Below are 18,325 nucleotides of genomic sequence, written 5' to 3'. Positions count from 1 at the left end.
CTGTGGTGCTGCAGGTCATGGAAATCCTCTCTGCATTATTAGGGCAGGAGGGAGATGCAGAGAGGGTCTCTCGTATCAGCTAGCATCCGCAAAGCAGAATAAAACGGAGCCAGCAGGATGAGAGCAGGAGAGGGAGCTCTTTATCTCTTTCTCCTGCTCAAGCGTGCTATCTGAGAGTTTCACCCCTCGCTTGCTGGGTGGATAGTAGAGCTCTAACTCCCTCCCATCAGGGGAATACCTCAGTTGCTTAATAGATCCTCCTCCCTTTTCATTTTCTACTTGCCTCTCTCGACCTGTCACTCCCTCTTTCCCAGAGTTGAATTTTCTAAATAGCATCTCTTTTTAAGGAAAAACTAAGATATGTGGCTGCTGTTGAAGTGGACATACAGTACCTCATTAATGTAGTCTTGTGAAAAGGTGTGAAAAGTTTTGGTTAGTGTTTATCACACAGGCGTAAGGCTGGTATCCTCTGAGTGGCAGCACTGAAACTAAAGTAATGAAGACAAGAGGGCATGTTGGTAATTTATCTTTTTCTCAATCAGTACGATAACCCACTTTTGAAAGGCCAAGTTATCCACACTATACAATACTAATTATTTGAGTATTAAAACCAGGATCCAGAAATAGATTGCAACTTATAAAGCAGATAAACAAGTGTACATTTTAGGACCCTTCAAGGGCACCTCAGGGTCGTTGGTGTCTACTTTTTAAATCACTGGTTTAACAGTGACATTGACCTGTGACCTATGCTTAGAGGGAATGGAAAGTAATCCTGACGAATGCGACCCAGAGGAGCAGGTGCCAACATACTGTAGGCGTTTGGTAAATATTGAATCTGACAGACAACCAAGGATTTGGGAGCTACAAAAGCAGCAGTCTGCTTGTGTTTCATTTCTTTCCCATACATATGTAATTAAGAAGCAGTTCAATTCAATGACACCTATCTAAATATATTCACACAATGTGATTCACTAAAGAGTTAACACGCTCCAACCCACAGGGTAGCAGAGAAACAGGAGCTCTTATGGCAAGGGATTAGAACACGGGTAAGAAGAGCCTCTTGTCTCCCTCTATGTGGCCGTCGTAATAAGCATCACGGCATTAATGTGGCATCTGAAAACTCATGAAGCAGGAGGAATCACGCAGGGCCAAGAGCGACCAGTGAGAGCGCCTGTTCTTTCTCTGTGGGCACAGCATGAAATCAATATTCCATTCACAATAGTAAATGGAATAAGAAGTAACAAATTAGTTAGTTAATTAGTCACAAAAACAGTAAAAAACAATATATTTTTTCCCCAGGCGCCCAAGCAGAACATTTCTAACTGTATATTCCATAAAGAACATTTAATATATTTTATTTTACTTATTTTATTATTTGCCATTAATGTGACATCAAGACAACTCTTCTCTCCTATACAACCCTATTTAAGAGAAACATTAGGTCCATGTTGAGTTGATAATTAAGGCATCGACTGACACAAACGTATCTCTTGAAACAGTGTGGTGTAATAAATGGCATATAGTAGCCTGAATTTGACCTTACATAGTACATACATACATACATACATAGTACATAGCCACGGGTGAAGTAAAACACAAATCAATGTTGTGCAATTCATATAATGACAAGATAACACAACTGAAAATATTTATTTTAGTTGGGCTGCTGACTTCATATCCAGACCAATTCAATTAGCTGTACTGAATGCATCATTAATATCAGATAGCAAGCTGTTAATACTGATGATATGCTTCTGCAGAATCCAAAGAATAAGACAAAAGTGAATTAGAAGGACTGCATCACATGAGAGGTTAAATGAGTTGCCATGAACCGATTATGAACTCTGTAATGACAGTCATTTTGGTGTGTACGACACCACACCCATGTGTGACAGGACATTACATCGTGCAAGATGAGCGATATCATGGACCTCCAGAAACACCCTGTAGCAAATTAATTAAAATCCTTAATAACAGCAGTTTGCACTCAGTATCCAGCTATTAAAGAGATAAGCATTCTGCAGCAGGATTTGCACATGTTGACTGACCTTTATCAGTTTCATACCAGAGCCCTGCAGAAGCCTCGCTCTGCTTCATTTCCCTGACATTTGTGGAGGAAATATCTAGGCAGTCTCTGCAAAGAGTTATTGGGAGATTCCACTGTCACTCAGTATGGAAATGAGGGAAAGCAACCAAACACATTTTCAACACTTTCCCTGTCATTGCACTCATTGGCTACTATTTATTATCTTCATTGTTAATAACTGCAGAAACTTAAAGCTAAGTTGACAGTAAGACACAGTGATTACAGCCCTGCTGGAGAACAGTTATGCCTCTCTACGAATGCATGTACGTTAGTCTAAAATAGCATCTATGAAACAGGAAAACCTTGCTAGAAGATCTGCTTTTATGAAGTCTGTAACTACTATCCAGCAAACTACTCAAGCAGCACTGGGCAAAGAGTGGCAAAGGCAGGCTCAAATAGGCCCAACGGAAAGCAGAAAAAAGGTGCAAGTCCACTTGCCAGTGTCTGTACCCCTGTCAGACAGAGGGTTTGGCAGAAATTGAAAGAGCTGTCACCTAATTTACATTCAACACACACATAGTTCTGACACAGCACATTTCATTGCAATCACAATGGTCCTTTGGCCATGCCGTTCCAAAACATAAGCTACAAGGCAACAGCTAATTGCATTGCAGTGAATGCAAGAAAGGCCTGTGTTGGACCAATAATACAGAATTAGAATTCAAGGAAACACTTCTCTCCATGCACAGAAACTAATTCTGAAAACGAACCACCGCTCTGAGTAGACGTGTTGATATCCTGGTTCCTGGTCAAATATTTTGCCCCAAAAACGTTGTTGCTCATCAGTTACAGCTCGTTTCATGTCTGGTCAATTGGAAATGATATTTTTCAAACTTTAAATGGGACAGCAAAAAGGACTATTGAAAGCTTAACCGAGGCTTCACAAAGAGCACAAAACCCATATCAATATTTTGTACACAGGAAGGTTTGCTCTTGGTTGCACTGGTATAAACTTGTTACAACCTGAAATTGTTTCAGCAACTGTCTGCAGTGAGAGAGAAAACGGTCTTATTAAAAGATGGATCCATACAGGACTGTGAGCGCATCAGCATTTCCTTTGCTCCATTGGCACAAATTTAGCTGACTGGTAAATATTTATAAAGGGTGATTTGAAGTAATTCATCAAAGAAATTGTGGTTTTATAATGCCTCCAACCATGACAATAAAGGACTTTCAAAATAAATCACTTCTTAGGGAATAATAGCAACAGAGATATGCTGCGACAAAGAAAAAAGTTTTGGACGTTTTCTGGGGCGAGCATTACTCTGGAGAATAAACCAATGAAGGGCCCCTGCAGCTTTAGGTCAATATTTAATACCACAGATTTATCCTGCACTTTACTCACTGAATAATGACGACACAGTGCAATGGGGAGTCATCGTTATTTCATTTGTGCTAATACGAATTGTCATAATCTGAAGTGTGAGTGTGTGTTAGTTGGAATGTGAGGAGGGAAAAAATGGATATCACATTTCACGTTTAATAATGTTGCACACATAATCGAAATTAAAATTAGGTAATGCCAAAGATAGCCTCACTGATTTTTAACCTAGGTGTTACTAAGCATTCTCTTTATTTATAAGTGTGCATAACTTAACCTATTGATAGGTTAAGTTTTGAAAAACCAACCATCTGCAGCAGCTTCTCCTTCTCATTTTTTTCTTTTCATCTAGCTTGGCAGACAAAAATCTATGGGAGAGAAAGTTTTGCAAAAGGGACGGTCTGCACATCAGGGGATGCTGTTAATCTCAACTGTAGCTCTTACTTGAACATGGATGGTATCAGTGGAGCTCATCTACTGTCTGATAACAATGATTTTCTAATAAACAAACCATCTTAAAATGTCTAATTAATTGGACAAGGTTAAGCTAAAAAAAAAACTATGTCAATCTCTACTTAGCCAACTCTGAAACAAATGAAATGAGACTAGTTGATGTCTCTTTTCTCTCACGTCACAGTCTTTCCCCAACTGTGATCAGCACAAAGGGAAGTCTCAAAGGCACTTTGCTTCCTTTCACTGAGACACACACATAAACATACAGACACACCTCCACAGCACTGAGTCAAGCTTAATTATCAAAGGTCTGAGCCAATCTTAGATGACAATACAACATGAGCCACTTGCTTTGGGAAATCAAAGGTTAATGAGAAGTAACATGGTGACCTTTGACCTCCCTCCTTCAGAGGCTCCATGGCTGCTATACATAGCTTTCAAACAGTGTAGTTCAGAAGGAGATGTACATAAATGACTGGCACTGAGGAATTTGATCATGAAAGATGAAGTGTAAGTAGGTCATAGCAGTGTACATGGCCGCTAAGTGAAAACAACGCGTCAGCACTCAGCAGGACAACAGCAACAGCTGCCTGTCCTCTGTTACTGTCCACACTGAATCTGTTAGGCTGTGGTACTGCTTTACACTTTGACATAGCTGTTTTTTAAATTGAAATCCTGTTTTATAGGAACAATGTGGTCATAAGAAAAATTATATAACTAAAATTAAAAAAACATTTGCACAAAAAGGAGAGAATCAAGTTTGAATTGTGTATTAAACAGAATTATAAAATGTATCACTTAATATCATGTTGAATGCTACATGTCATGTTACACTGTAGGCGGACCATCAAATACCCAACATTCACTAAAGCATGTGTTTCTCATCGGTTTAAAAGCCTATTTACTGTGGTAGCACCTTTCCAACAAATATGCTTAGCTGAACTAAGCATATTTGTCATATTAATGTCATTACATCCACTCACTTTCACAAGTAGTGATACCTAACAGGCTCCCCTTACTGAAAATATGAGGTTGGTCTAATGAGGTATGTGACTGCTATAGACACATAAGAAGACAAAACCCCTCCAACAAAATGGCCCTTTCAAATCTACCGAAAATAATTTTATCAAATATCAAGTATCACATTTAAGCTGGCAAAGTAGATCAAATGTCTTTCTTTTACAACCTGAGACTGCCCACTTTTTTCTGTGGCTAAAGAGCTAGAACATCTGCTTGAGAGTTGTACAGTATCACAGCAGCTAAATGTAAAGTCCAACCCACATTGCAAAGCCAAACACAGCTAAACACTAGCTGTGCAAGGACATTAAAGCTAAAAATCTCAACCAGAGATAGGAGAAGGACTTGGAAAATGCAAGATCCAGGCAGGAAAGACCAGTGGGAATGGTGTGCAGCAAACCCTGTTGCTTTTGCTGTCATATGTAGCTAAACAAAACCACCAAGAGACCTTACTGTATATTAGCACAACAAAACATTATGTAGGATGTAAAATACTGTCAGATAATATATCTTTGACAGGCAACAATATCCCCAAATATATAACATCAGTTTCATTTTCAATAAAACATTCCAATGAAGACAATTCTCGTAGTGTGAAATGGTGGTAACTGATTAAACTTTTATTAACATCCCCAAGAAAGAGACTTAAGTAGTAATTCATTTGAATTTGACCGACTCACCCTTGAATCCCTTCAGGGAGCTCCACCCATGTGTAGGAGGCTTAACTAGCAAAATGATCATCGCACTGTCAGCAGAATAAAAATTACGAACATTAGAGAGCTTGAGGTTCAACGAAAAAAGAATCAGACAAAGGAGATATTGGGTTCCCTCTCCTTCCACCCAACCTAATTGTCTGTATCCACAAGATGGGTAATTTATGAACCAAAACAAGGCAGTGTCATCGTATCGCTATGTCTTTAATGGGAGGACTGATGATACATACAAAGTGTAAGTATCCTTGAGAGCAAAAGTTAAAAATGTAGCTTCAACGACCTTGTCAACATTTTTAAAAAGCAGATATGTCAATAATAATACTGCATTCAATGCATCTGAAATGTAGAAGCAACATGTACATTGAAATACAAAGATTGTTTTTTATAAGAATGGTAACATTTGCACCATTTTGTATTGCATCTAGTTGTGCAACTAGTTTAAACGGTAGAATCAAGAATAGCTGTGGTATGCTTTCTTCTCATCAATGTAGTGGCAAAGTACAGCAATCCTAACTATTCTCCACCCCCCTCGATGTCCCCATCTGCACTGTGTTCCAAATTATTATGCAAATTATATTTTAAACCATCCAGGGTTGCACAGCACTCATCAGTAAACAAGACTGTTTGAAAATTAGTCTTCATGTATTTCTGGGCCCACTGCAACCATCCTCCACTGACCTCAACCCTATTGAGAACCTTTGGAGCATCCTCAAGCAAAAGATCTGTGAGGGTGGAAGGCAGTTTGCATCAAAACTGCAGCTCTGGGAGGCTATTCTGACATCCTGCAAAGATATTCAAGCAGAAACTCTCCATAAACTCACAAGGTCAATGGATGCAAGTATTGTGAAGGTGATATCAAAGAAGGGGTCATATGTTAACATGTAACTTGCCCTGTTAAGATGTGTTTGATTGAAATAGCTTTTGATTTCAGTAAATATGACCTCCTAATGCTGAAAATTCAGCAAATTACCATTTTCAGTTCTTTACAACCTATATAATGTTTTGAAACTCTGTTGTGCATAATAATTTGGAACGGTGAATTTTGAGTTTTTTATTTTTAAAAAAAAATACTGTTTTCATTGGGTGGTTTGTTCAATGAAATTCGACTTATACCCTAACGATTGGTGACTTGAAAATTATACTGACTGTCATTTGCTATTCAACTATTTAGGAAAATCAGTGTAAAAAAACACTTCATCTTAATCATCAATAATTTGGAACACGGTGTAGTCTGACCAATCATGTGACACCCACTCACCCTCTATGTTTGCAGTGGAGAAATATTATTTAAAGGGGTGATAGAATGCAAAACCGATTTTACCTTGTCATAGTTGAATAACGACAGTTCGGTGGGTAAATATGACATACATAGAAGCTCAAAATCCCATTGATACCCCTATCCTCTGCAAATCTCACATTTTGAAACTGCCGCTGAAAACGGGTGAATCTTAACAAAGCTGGAAGCTGACGTCAGCATCTCAAATCCATCAATCAAATAGTCTTTGTCACGCCCCAACATTTGCATAGGCTACACCACTGACCTGAGGTCAGCTTAGTCTTTTGAATCTAGCTAGGTCATGCAGATCTCCAGAGGTCCGCTATTTAATTACTAAATTCACTTCTGAGACTTTTTTATGTGAGAAATCAACTATGTAGAGGTCAAATATGGGCAGTTTTACGAAAATTGATGGCTAATTGCAAATTTTGTCCGACTGTGTGTCGCAGTTCAGCAGGAGCTCAGCAGGCTACGTGACAGCGGCCGGTGCTGCCTCGCCGCCCGGCGTGTCCTACTTCATAGACTCCAGCTCGCTGTGAGCTAGCTGGACATCCGTCACGAAGGGAAGCCCGCGGCGCTCCATACCCACGCAAAGTCACTGGTTCTGGGTTACTGGACTACAAAATGTCAAGGCCCTGATGGAGCGCCAGGGCCTGCAGCTAGCTGCAATTCATAGGATTGAAGGGACAGTAGCAGCTAAAGAAATCTCTAATGTTCACAAAAATGCATTAAATTTAAATCGGACACCATAGTTAGCTTTATAAGCTAACTAAGCTAATGTTAGTTTAGCTAACAGCTAATTCGGCTAACTGCTAGCTGACAGCTTGATTCAGTGTAAAATCACGTTAACTCAAACTTAACACTGGGTAAAGCCGTCTACAGCTGATGTAACAGCCGTTATATATGTTAACGGTTATTTTCAGGTTTTATTTTGAGGGTATTTTAAAGTTATTACATGCTGTCTCAGCTAGCGGTTAGCTAACGTTAGCTTCCTTTGTTCAGTGGTGCGCGGTGGTTTATGGGATGAGTATTTCCTTCGCTCTGAGATGACGATGTGTACACAGTCTTGTACCTTTGACTTTTTGGGGATTTTCTGATCGTTATTTTACTCGAAATGATACGTTGTATGCTTATGAGTCACGTCCCAGTTGGTTAGCCTAAGGCATGGTCTAAAACTCTTTATATACGGATTTTCCCAGACGTCAATGGGAGAAATGAATGGGAAATTTACTTCCGGAACCCAAGGTCTCTCAGAGGAGGGGCGGGACTGTTGAACTGTATTCACAGGGTAGTTAAGGCCCTAATAAAATAGCATTCGGGCAATTTTCAGCCCAACCAATGTTACATACCCTATTAGGAGACCTTAAGGAACAGTGTAAAATACCCTATATAATCATTCTATCACCCTTTCAATATTCACATACATACACACGTACACATGCGTTTACACAGCAGACTTTTTTGCTCATCCAATCCGATTAAATATGTTTCTCAACCATTTCTCTGATGAGTGCCAAAGCAAAATCCAGAGAGGAGAGGAGAGGAGAGGATTCTGGAAAAAAACATGCTCTCTATTATACTTCTATGTAACTGCATTTATAATTGGATATTCATACAAATAACACTGTCAGAACTGTCACAGGATCCTCCCTGTGATAAAACAGATTCTACATGGAGATGGTGGATCACTGCACGGCCTCTTAGCCATCTTCCTACAAGGTGCATGTGTATATCCATGTGAAGTGCCTACTTATGCTGCTGTTTAGGGCTTTAAGAGAATTTATGGTGAGACAGCTTGTCCTGAATTCTGCAGCAATTCTGCAGCACAGATGTCAGCCGGAGATGACAGCTTTGTCTTCAGAATTTCACAATAAATCACTTGCAGCGGTAAACAGTATGCTGGGTTGCAAAACAGTAGTGGAGGAGTGTACAGTAGGCTTTTCATTCTGATAAAAGACAATAATCCTCCTAGTCACTAGATAAAAGACATTTTACCAAAGAGCAGACCAAGATAGGGACATTCCTCCATCTATGGTCTCAGCATTGTGCAGCAAAACAATTGCAGTTATTGTTTAAGTAGCCACATGCTCCTTCCAACATATCATATGTATCATATGATCTAATATCAGATCTAATATCACTTTCCAGGGTTGCATTTCTGTTACAACCCACCAGCATCCTCCAGCATTTCACTCCTCTATCTTCCATTGAGCTGTCTGAGATAGTTTCTCACCTTAAGCCTTCATGCTGCCCCTCTGATGTCATCCCCTCAAGACTCTTTAAAGAAGTGTTTGATGTTCTTTGTCCAATTGTGTTGGCTATAGTGAACTGCTCCTTGTATACTGGTGTTGTCCCCTCTGGTTTCAAGCATGCAGTGGTGCAACCACTGCTGAAAAAAAATAATTTTGACCCCAATGACCTTAGTAATTATAGACCCATCTCTAAATTATCTTTTCTGTCCAAAATCCTGGAAAAAAGTAGTTGTAGTAGTTGTCCAGAAGATTTCCTCTTTCCTTAATAGTTTTAATATATTGGATAAATTCCAATCTGACTTCAGAGCCCTTCACAGCACGGAATCTGCCCTACTCAAAGTGTATAATGACATCTTACCTTCCATTGACTCTGGATCACGTGCAATGCTCATTCTCCTAGACCTCAGCGCTGCTTTCGACACCATCGATCATGGCATTCTTATTGATCGCCTGGAAAATGGAGTTGGACTACAGGGCCCTGTCTTAAGCTGGTTTAAATCATATTGACAGAAAGAACTTTCTCGGTCAAACTGGGTACTAAGTTCTCCTCTCCAGTGGGTAGTAGGTTAAATGTGGCATCCCCCAAGGATCAGTTCTTGGGCCCCATGTTATTCTCCCTATATATGCTGCCCCTTGGTTCTATCCTTGAAAAGCATAACGTAAATTACCATTGCTATGCTGATGATACACAGCTGTACTTACCCATCTCCCCTGGTTGCACCTCATCAATTAACAACATTTTTAGCTGTTTGGAAGACATTAAATCCTGGATGGCAGCAAACTTCCTCCAGTTAAATGAGAAGAAGACTGATATGATTTTATTTGGATCCCCCACCTCTACAAACAACCTGAGCAACGCCCTTGGCCTTTAAATTTACAGTGCGAGGTCAGAAACCTAGGTGTTCTCTTTGACAGCTCTCTTAATTTTAATAAACAAGTCAGCTCTGTTGTTAAAGGTAGCTTTTACCAGCTTAGAACAGTAGCTAAGCTGAAATACTTTTTATCTAAGAACGATCTCGAGAAAATCATTCATGCTTTTATTACTTCACGTCTAGACTACTGCAATTCACAGGCCTAACCCAATATAATTTAAACAGACTCCAATTAGTCCAGAATACTGCTGCTAGACTCCTGGCACCAAAAAATATGACCACATAACTCCAGTTTTAGCTGAGCTTCATTGGTTGCCAGTGAAATTCAGAATCGATTTTAAAATTTTACTTTTTGTTTTTAAAGCACTCCATGGTCAAGCCCCTCCATATATTTCCGATCTCCTGTCTACTTACTCTGCCGCCAGGGCACTCAGGTCCACAACCCAACAACTCTTTGTCATCGCCCAGACATGCCTAAAAACCAGAGGGGACCGAGCCTTCTCTGTAGTAGCCCCCAAACTCTAGCCCCCGAATTCTCTCCCACCCCATATCAAATCATGTAATACAATTACTAGTTTTAAATCAAATCTGAAGACAAATTTTCACTCTCTTGCTTTTAACTCCCTTAGATTTTTTTTTTTTTTCAGAGCTATGAACTGAACTCAACATTTTCTTATCTTTTTGTATTTACAAACGTTCCATTGCTGTTTTGTTTTTTTTCTTTTTTCGCTATGTTATTTTATTTAATTCTTTCTCTGTTTAATTATATTAATGGTACCTTGCACACTTGATTATGTATCTTTAAGGCATACTGTTTCTGCCTTCTCTGCTCTACTTGTAAAGCACTTTGGGTCAACTGTTCATTTAAATGTGCTATACAAATAACATTGACTTGACTTGACTTGACTATATCAAAACAAAGATTGCCTACCTGCAGCCAGTTGTCAATGCAAGGCCCATGCAGTAGCAATTATCGTCTGCTAGACTCCCTCCAAGCATTTTTCTTTGTCTTCTTCATTTAGAAATGTAGTCATTATAACGTGTAGATCTTAAAATAAATTCAAGCTCAAAAGAGCTGTCTGCTCCCTGAGGTTTTACAGTACTAAATGAATGATCCTGTCTGATTCAGCCAAAGTTAGGCAATCTGTCATACTACATACACACTCCCCTAAGCACACACGCACAGACACAAATTGCATATGTTCACGGTCAGATTATCTGTTTGATCTCTAAACCCCATAATCCTGCAACATGAAAAATAAATCAAATGTCACAAAAAAACTCAAATTGTAAATGTTAAAAACAGACAGAGATCTGTTTGAACAAGAGACCATATGACATCAACCGATTAAAGAGACAATTAAAGAGAAATTCCAGTTCATCTTTTGCTGGTATTTTTGCTGGTAAAACACAAATCCAATGACTTGAATAAACAATGAGATGACTAATAAAGCACAGCTTTTGTTGTATGCTTGACTAAACAATAATAGAATATAGTAACTAATGGAACTGGTGTCCACCCTATGAAATAATGGTTGGTAGGTAAGCAGGTAACTAGGTGGGTAGCTGGCTAGCTAGGTAGTTGACGAAATGGGTAAGTAGGTTGGTAAATATCTTTGATGACATCCCATTTGAGGGTAATAGAGGTGTAAAAGCTGCAGTTAAATTGTCTAATGAGGGCCAGCACACAGATGAACATGGAAGAGCATCTTATTCTGTTGTTCGGCATGGATCGATATTTGCAATTTTCATCATCATCAATCATTAATGCTCATGCTCTTGGGAAAACATCTGGACCTAAATCTGGATGTCAGGGTATAATAAACTCAAACATAACTGTTCTCGTCTATCTTTTCTTTATTATATTATTATATAATAAATTAATATAATTGGGGGGAGGGGTTTTAACATAGGTTAATCGCCATACTGAGGTCATATATGTATAAAACCAATTACCTATTAAATCAACGCTCATTGTATACATTGTATTGCTCCTTCATACTGCCATATATTACTTACTGTTTGGAAGTGTGGGGAAACACTTACAAAATGAACATTGAACCGATTTTTATTCTTCAAAAGAGAGCCTTAAGAATTGTAAATAAAACCACTTATAGAGCATCAACTAATCCACTTTTTATCAAATTAAAAGCACTCAAATTCAGAGATATTGTTGACTTTAAAACTGCACAAATTATGTACAAAGTAAAAAGTCAACAGCTATCGAACACTATCCAAGGGTTGTTTCAAATGAGAGAGAGCAAGCATAACTTCAGAGGAACATTTGTAATTCAAAAGAAACTTATAAGAACAAATGCTAAATATAACTGTATCACAATCAAAGGAGTTAATGTATGGAACAACTGCAGTGAAGAGATGAAATAATGTACAACAATGAGCAATTTTAAGAGACTATTTGAAATGAATATATTGAATGGATACGAAAAGGTCTCGAGGTGATCGTATTGGATACTGACTGTATGGTTCTTGAACCTATTAACTAAGTTTAGTATGGATGTGTTGTTATTTGATTTACTATTGATAAACGGAAAGGAAGAAGATAGATGGAAAATAAAGAAAAAAATAATAATTGTAAATGTGTGTGTATGCATGTATGTATGTGAGCTGTAGGTAGGTAGTTATACGGTGTATGTGTATGTAAAGAAGAATTGTGTTGAATTGTTTTGTATTTAACTAAAAGATAAAAATAGAGAAAGGGGGTATGACTAGAAAAGTTTGTTTATGAACTTCTTCCTACTCCATTTTGAACATGGGAATTTCTTATTTGAATAACTTTCGTAGATTGTGCTGAGAAGTACATGTCCTTATTTAACTGTCATTTTAATTTTATATATGTATGTGTATATATATATATGTATATATATTTTTTTATTATTATTTTTATTTTTTTTACATGTTCAAAATAAACAAAAAAAAGGTTGCTTCTTCGCAGGGTAAGAAAAAAATCCATACCGTCACAGCCCTACAGAGAAAGAAAACAGGACATAGTTGAATTTAATTGTGTCCTTAAGGATTACATTATATGAACCAGGCTAATCCCTGTTTTCTAATACCATTTCATGAAAGCCATGTCACTTGCCAGTGCTTTTGTCCAAAAGCAGAGGGGCAGATAAACAGCCACTGGATCCTCTAACAATCGGATTCAGCTAACCTTCATGCTGGGAAACATGTCTAAATCCCTTACACATTCATGTCAAAGCCAAGGCATTGTTACTGTATGTCATCCAAACACTAAATACCCCCTTTTACCCCCAACCCTTGCCTGCCACACACACACACACACACACACACGCACACGCACATGAACACAAACGCGCACGCACACACACACATGTGAAAAAACATTGGGGAACCTTTGTCAGCAAGATGACAGTAGAGAATAATGCTCTGTAAAGCATACAATGAGACAATAATAGACAAATATATTGTTCAGTCCCTTGATTACATTACATTAGGGACTGTTCCTTATTTATTTAAGGGGCCACCGGAGGAGTTTTGGGACCTTTAGGCTAAAAAGACTTGACCCTCCCCTCGCCAGTAATTATTTTTCTATGACCCTCCAAAATGATTTGAAAAGGAGGAATGACCCTCCCCTTATGTGCTAGTTTGCACTTAGCAAAGATGTACATATGCCATTTGATTTTTTACAGCCATGACATACACAAGTTAACCTCTGCACTCTCATCTTACACATCACACTCTTCTGTTATGGTGTGGTGGCCATTTCAGTAGATTTACTCACTAACATAGTTGTGAAAACACAATAAGCATGGAAACTAAATGCACACTTCCTGCATTACTGCATTACTTCAAATACTAAGTTACTCCTCTAGTAAACTAGTATTCATATGAAATAAAACAATAAAACATTGAGACGATTCAGGACACTGGAAAATAACAAATTCAACACTGGTTGCTATGGACTCGTCACTAGGCTTCCTCAGTCGTATATTTAGCACATAGGTAAAGATGCCGAAGCTGAACATTATATTCCAAAACATATATGTTTATTTTAAAGCAGATTTTAAATTACATTTTTAAACAAAGTGGAATAAACGTATAAAAGTCCAAATCTACACAAAACCCGCAATCAATTAGTAAGTTGACATCACATTTATATACATGGCATTTAGAAAACCTTTATTGCAAGGTTGGCACGGCAAGATGTCCAGACTAGTGCAACAGTAATTTTCGTTTTTTGCGTCCTGCTGCTCCCATCGTCAGCCAGGTACTATTTTTTTTACTAAAGCAGTATATGAAATCTGATGCATTACCTACCATAATTTAGTTGTTTTGTGTTATTTAAGATATTTATAAAATATCTGGTCATGCCAGATGTAATTATTCCACTCATTTCTTAAACAATGCAATTACCTGTTTCAGCCACCAGGGGGGCAGTGCTCCCTCTGCCCCCCCCAGCAAACTCATGGGTCAGACCCATCTGGTGATGGCGAAGGAGGGCCGAGACTAAGAGCTACATGAAAAAATATGCACCAAACAAGCCACTTTGAAATGTTGCTGTTTTCATGAATACATTCATCAAGTTGGGTGACCCCCCCCCAGACTAAAAAATGTTGGGTGACCCTCCCCTCAACAAAGAACAAAAGACATGACCCTCCCCTATTTTCCTCCGGTGGTCCATGCCATAAATACCGAACGGTCCCTTACTCTTTGGGATTTGGTACAGTGGTAAAAGACAGAGTCATCACATTTAAGCAAAAATATAGAGGAGGTACTCTATGGTAGAAATTTGATTAGTCTGGTAAATTTTGCTGCAGAGAATCTTGGCCCTAAGTGTGTCCAAGCGTGTATAGCACAGCACACTTTACTGCAGCAGACCTGTCTTTACAACATGGTTTGCTTCAGTATGTACAGTATATCTATAACATGTTACCAGTGGAGGAAAACAAAGACATTTCTGACTTCTCATCAAGATTGGCAAATACTTGCTCCTCCACTCACGTGCCGCAGACTGAGTCAACTCTTTGTGTGTGTGTGTGTGTGTGTGTGTGTGTGTGTGTGTGTGTGATACTATCTGTTCTCTGCTGTGAGTTAACTGTGTCCAGACTGGCTCCAGGCTTGGAGAGACCTCTCTCCTGCAGTTCCCATTACAGAATCTGAGCAGAACCACACCGCAGAGCAAAAGCAGCCACTGAACAAACTCCCACTGGGAAGTTACATTACAGCGATACACAGGGTTAAGACAACACAGCTACTCCATGACTGCAATGCTCAGTGTCAATGAACAACATACAGGCACCACACACAGAGGCCCCAGTCGCCTAAAAAACATGACTCTCACTAGGATGCAAACTGTGTCATTGTCTTGTTATATTATGCAGTATAATAAACAGTGTCTTCACAGCTGTTCTGCATAAACATGCTGTACACAAAGCTATCAAAGCACTGTAGACTTCTCTCACAATCTGTTCACTCTAAATTGTCGATTTATTCTCTGGTATTAGATCACCACATTGCATGATTAGACATCAAATATTGATTATTTCAACATAGTACACACAGTGTAACTAATTATAAAAAGTGATTTCATCATTTGGTTTTGGACCACTCAACATCTTTACCTCTTTGTTGCTAAAGTATGCAGGCTATCACATTATCATTTTATTGAGAAAATTAAACAGATGGATTAAATGAATTAGGTGAGGTTCCACTTGGCTGGCAGAGGGCAAGTGAATTTAGAGGCTATTTTTAGATCGCTGTATCCTGAGAGTGTGGGGAGAGCTTGTTTTATTAAGTCAGGCATCAGTGGAGGAAGGTACTGGAGGCCGCATCTGGTGCACAGCTCTAAAACTATGACTGGCCAGCAGGATTGAGATTTAACCAGAACAGTCCCTTCCCCAGAATTTCTAACCCACTCACAGAGGCTGATCTAAATCAAAATCTGGGGAATTTAAAAGGTCACGGTCTTAATACACAGAGAATGCACTCCCTTTTCAGATATCTCAACCTTCTGTTAGGTTTCATCATTATGTCTATTCTTAGAAGTGCTAAGTCTACATGGAAATGTGCAGAATGTCTGTGGTTAAGAAGAGGTCCACTCCTTTCTCTAATACTGTCACCCCTCTATCCATGGATATTCTGTCCCCTGCACCAATTTTAGGCCATTTAATGCCGCATTTAACAAAAATATGACCTCTATATCAGCTAAGCATACAAATGAAGCACTGTGTCTTTTGGCCACATTTCACCCTGTCGCTGAGGGATGAAAGGGGAAGGATGAGCTGGGCTGGGTGTGACTGGGCTGTACTCAACATTACTGGAACTGCCTGGCTGAACTAAACATCAACTCAGATGTTATTCAACGCCCTGAGTAGAACCAGACAAAGCTAAACGCCGATCATTACATACCTCTGGTAGGACAAACATACCAGAGGCTCATTGATGTTGGTTTAAAATGAGCTAGGTTATAAATGCAGCTATGTATCCTGCCACAAAAGTAATATTGATTCAAAGTTGACCCAAACTTTCAACTTATGTGATCTGCGACTCATGCTGTAGGTAAAATTTTGCGGTGTTTACAACCTGCTGCCTCTGTGGCTGAGAGCACAGCAAGAGGGCTGACCGATGAGGGAGCACATGCAGGAATGATGAATAGGCTAAGTAACCTTATCGCTGCCGCTGACATCGAGACCCTGACAGAATGATAAGCTTGATATCTTGTGCATGGATCCATGGCATTGTTTCCATGTCACAACACATTAAAATAGACAGAATTGCCTAAAGAACATCTGAAAAACTAGAGGTTGCCACTTCATACATCTGGAAATCTGACTGTGACTGTACTGGTAACTCACTGGTTTTTAAACTGTGTTAATGTATAGCAGGCCATATACAGCAACATACAGGTTCAGTTCACTTTGATACTGATACAGACTAGTAGGTGAAACACTTTGGCTGGAGAGCTCCCAGTGGTGTTGCTTAAGCCAATAATGCAAAAAACATACAATTTCATAAAAAAGAGAGCAAAATAGTCCGCCAGTGCATGGAAAAGTATAATATGAGGCACATTACATGTGTCAGTCTGTATATATACAGTACATCTCTATGGGTCTGTCTGTGTGTGGGCCCTGATAGCAGCTGTGCTAAGGATTGAGAAGCAAACCCATGTAAACAAGTACATTCCTTTGAGAAGTGTATCTCTTGTTCACTGAGAGGTGGGGAGGACTGCATCAAACCTCCACTACAATCTAACCTATAGAGACATCCCACATTAACCATGTATATAGAAGAGCATCATAATCAGCCTAAGAGATCACAGTTCTGCTGACATCAACACAGCAGTCAGTGACCTGTGATCATGAGGCACTGCAGTAGGCATCTCTCTCTCTCTATTTCTCCCTCTCTGTCTTCTTGTTCCTGGAGAGACTGCACCAATAGTACACATTGCTGTACGCACTCCCTAAAGGCAATCCAAAGGGTTTTAAAGGCAAAACAGCCAGCTGCCTTCTCTGTCACAAAAACGAACTACAGACAGTGACAATGTTCAGTGTACATGTAAATGATCACATACTTTGTACAAACACTTAACGGCATGCAATTCGTAACACTTTATCTCCTGCAGCTGCTGGAAAGCTTTAGCAGACACACCTCCTGAGTAGCTACGTAGCAATACAACCCCACATATGTGTTGGGAGAGGGGCTGGTATACACACCTTTCAGTCGCATGATACACTGGCTGCCTCTTGTAAGGGACATGTAAGGTTGACTGTCCTGGTTGGCCCAACATGTTAGCTGCAGGTCTGTGATACTGTGCTCTGCTCTGCTCCTCTCAGTGGTGCCTGTGTGTGTATTCCTCTCAGCTGGTAGTGCTGCTGTTGCTGACGTCTTCTGCTGCGTGCGAGCACTGTGGCGTAGATTCATTCAAAACATCCTCTTTCCCGCTTCTCATGTGTTGGGTTGCTGAGGTGGAGCTAAAAATACACGTAATCACTGAACTGTCCCGTTTCCGCGAGCATTAGGCTTGTGATAGGTATTATTAAAGCCGGCCAACCTCACCAATACATCATGTAAGATGCCCTAGAGCACCAAGTAAAACCCTAGGTAGAAAGCATTAGCTATTACCCATATAATCATATTCACGTCTCTCACATTCATTCCCTGTAGTGGTACTCTCTCTCTCCTCACCTCTCCTCTGCTCTCTTCTAATATATGTGTTCCTCACTGGAGCTCTGCCGTCAGAGCACTTGCCTGAACTGGACTCCCTCTCTGCTCCATTCCCTCTGCAGTCATACAGGCAATAAACAGCATGCACAGCGAGCAAGAGCAGAGGAATGAGGAGGGAGAAGGAGGAATT

General features: G+C 39.5%; 1 protein-coding gene across 1 annotated transcript in view; it reads right to left on the bottom strand.

Annotated features, from left to right (window-relative positions):
• plekha7b (pleckstrin homology domain containing, family A member 7b) overlaps positions 1–17,975 on the bottom strand; it is a 69,580-nt gene extending 51,605 nt beyond the window's left edge. The window contains exon 1 of the mRNA XM_078247821.1: positions 17,685–17,975. Coding sequence (XP_078103947.1) covers positions 17,685–17,758 — 74 coding nt within the window. The 5' untranslated portion in view covers positions 17,759–17,975. The remainder of the gene's footprint in view (positions 1–17,684) is intronic.
• Positions 17,976–18,325: the final 350 nt, after the last annotated feature.

Source organism: Sander vitreus, chromosome 1 (genome assembly GCF_031162955.1).
Source record: "Sander vitreus isolate 19-12246 chromosome 1, sanVit1, whole genome shotgun sequence".
In the NCBI taxonomy this organism is placed as follows: Eukaryota; Metazoa; Chordata; class Actinopteri; order Perciformes; family Percidae; genus Sander; species Sander vitreus.
Note: the sequence above shows the minus strand (reverse complement) of the source record. Positions and strands in the feature narration are given on the sequence as shown.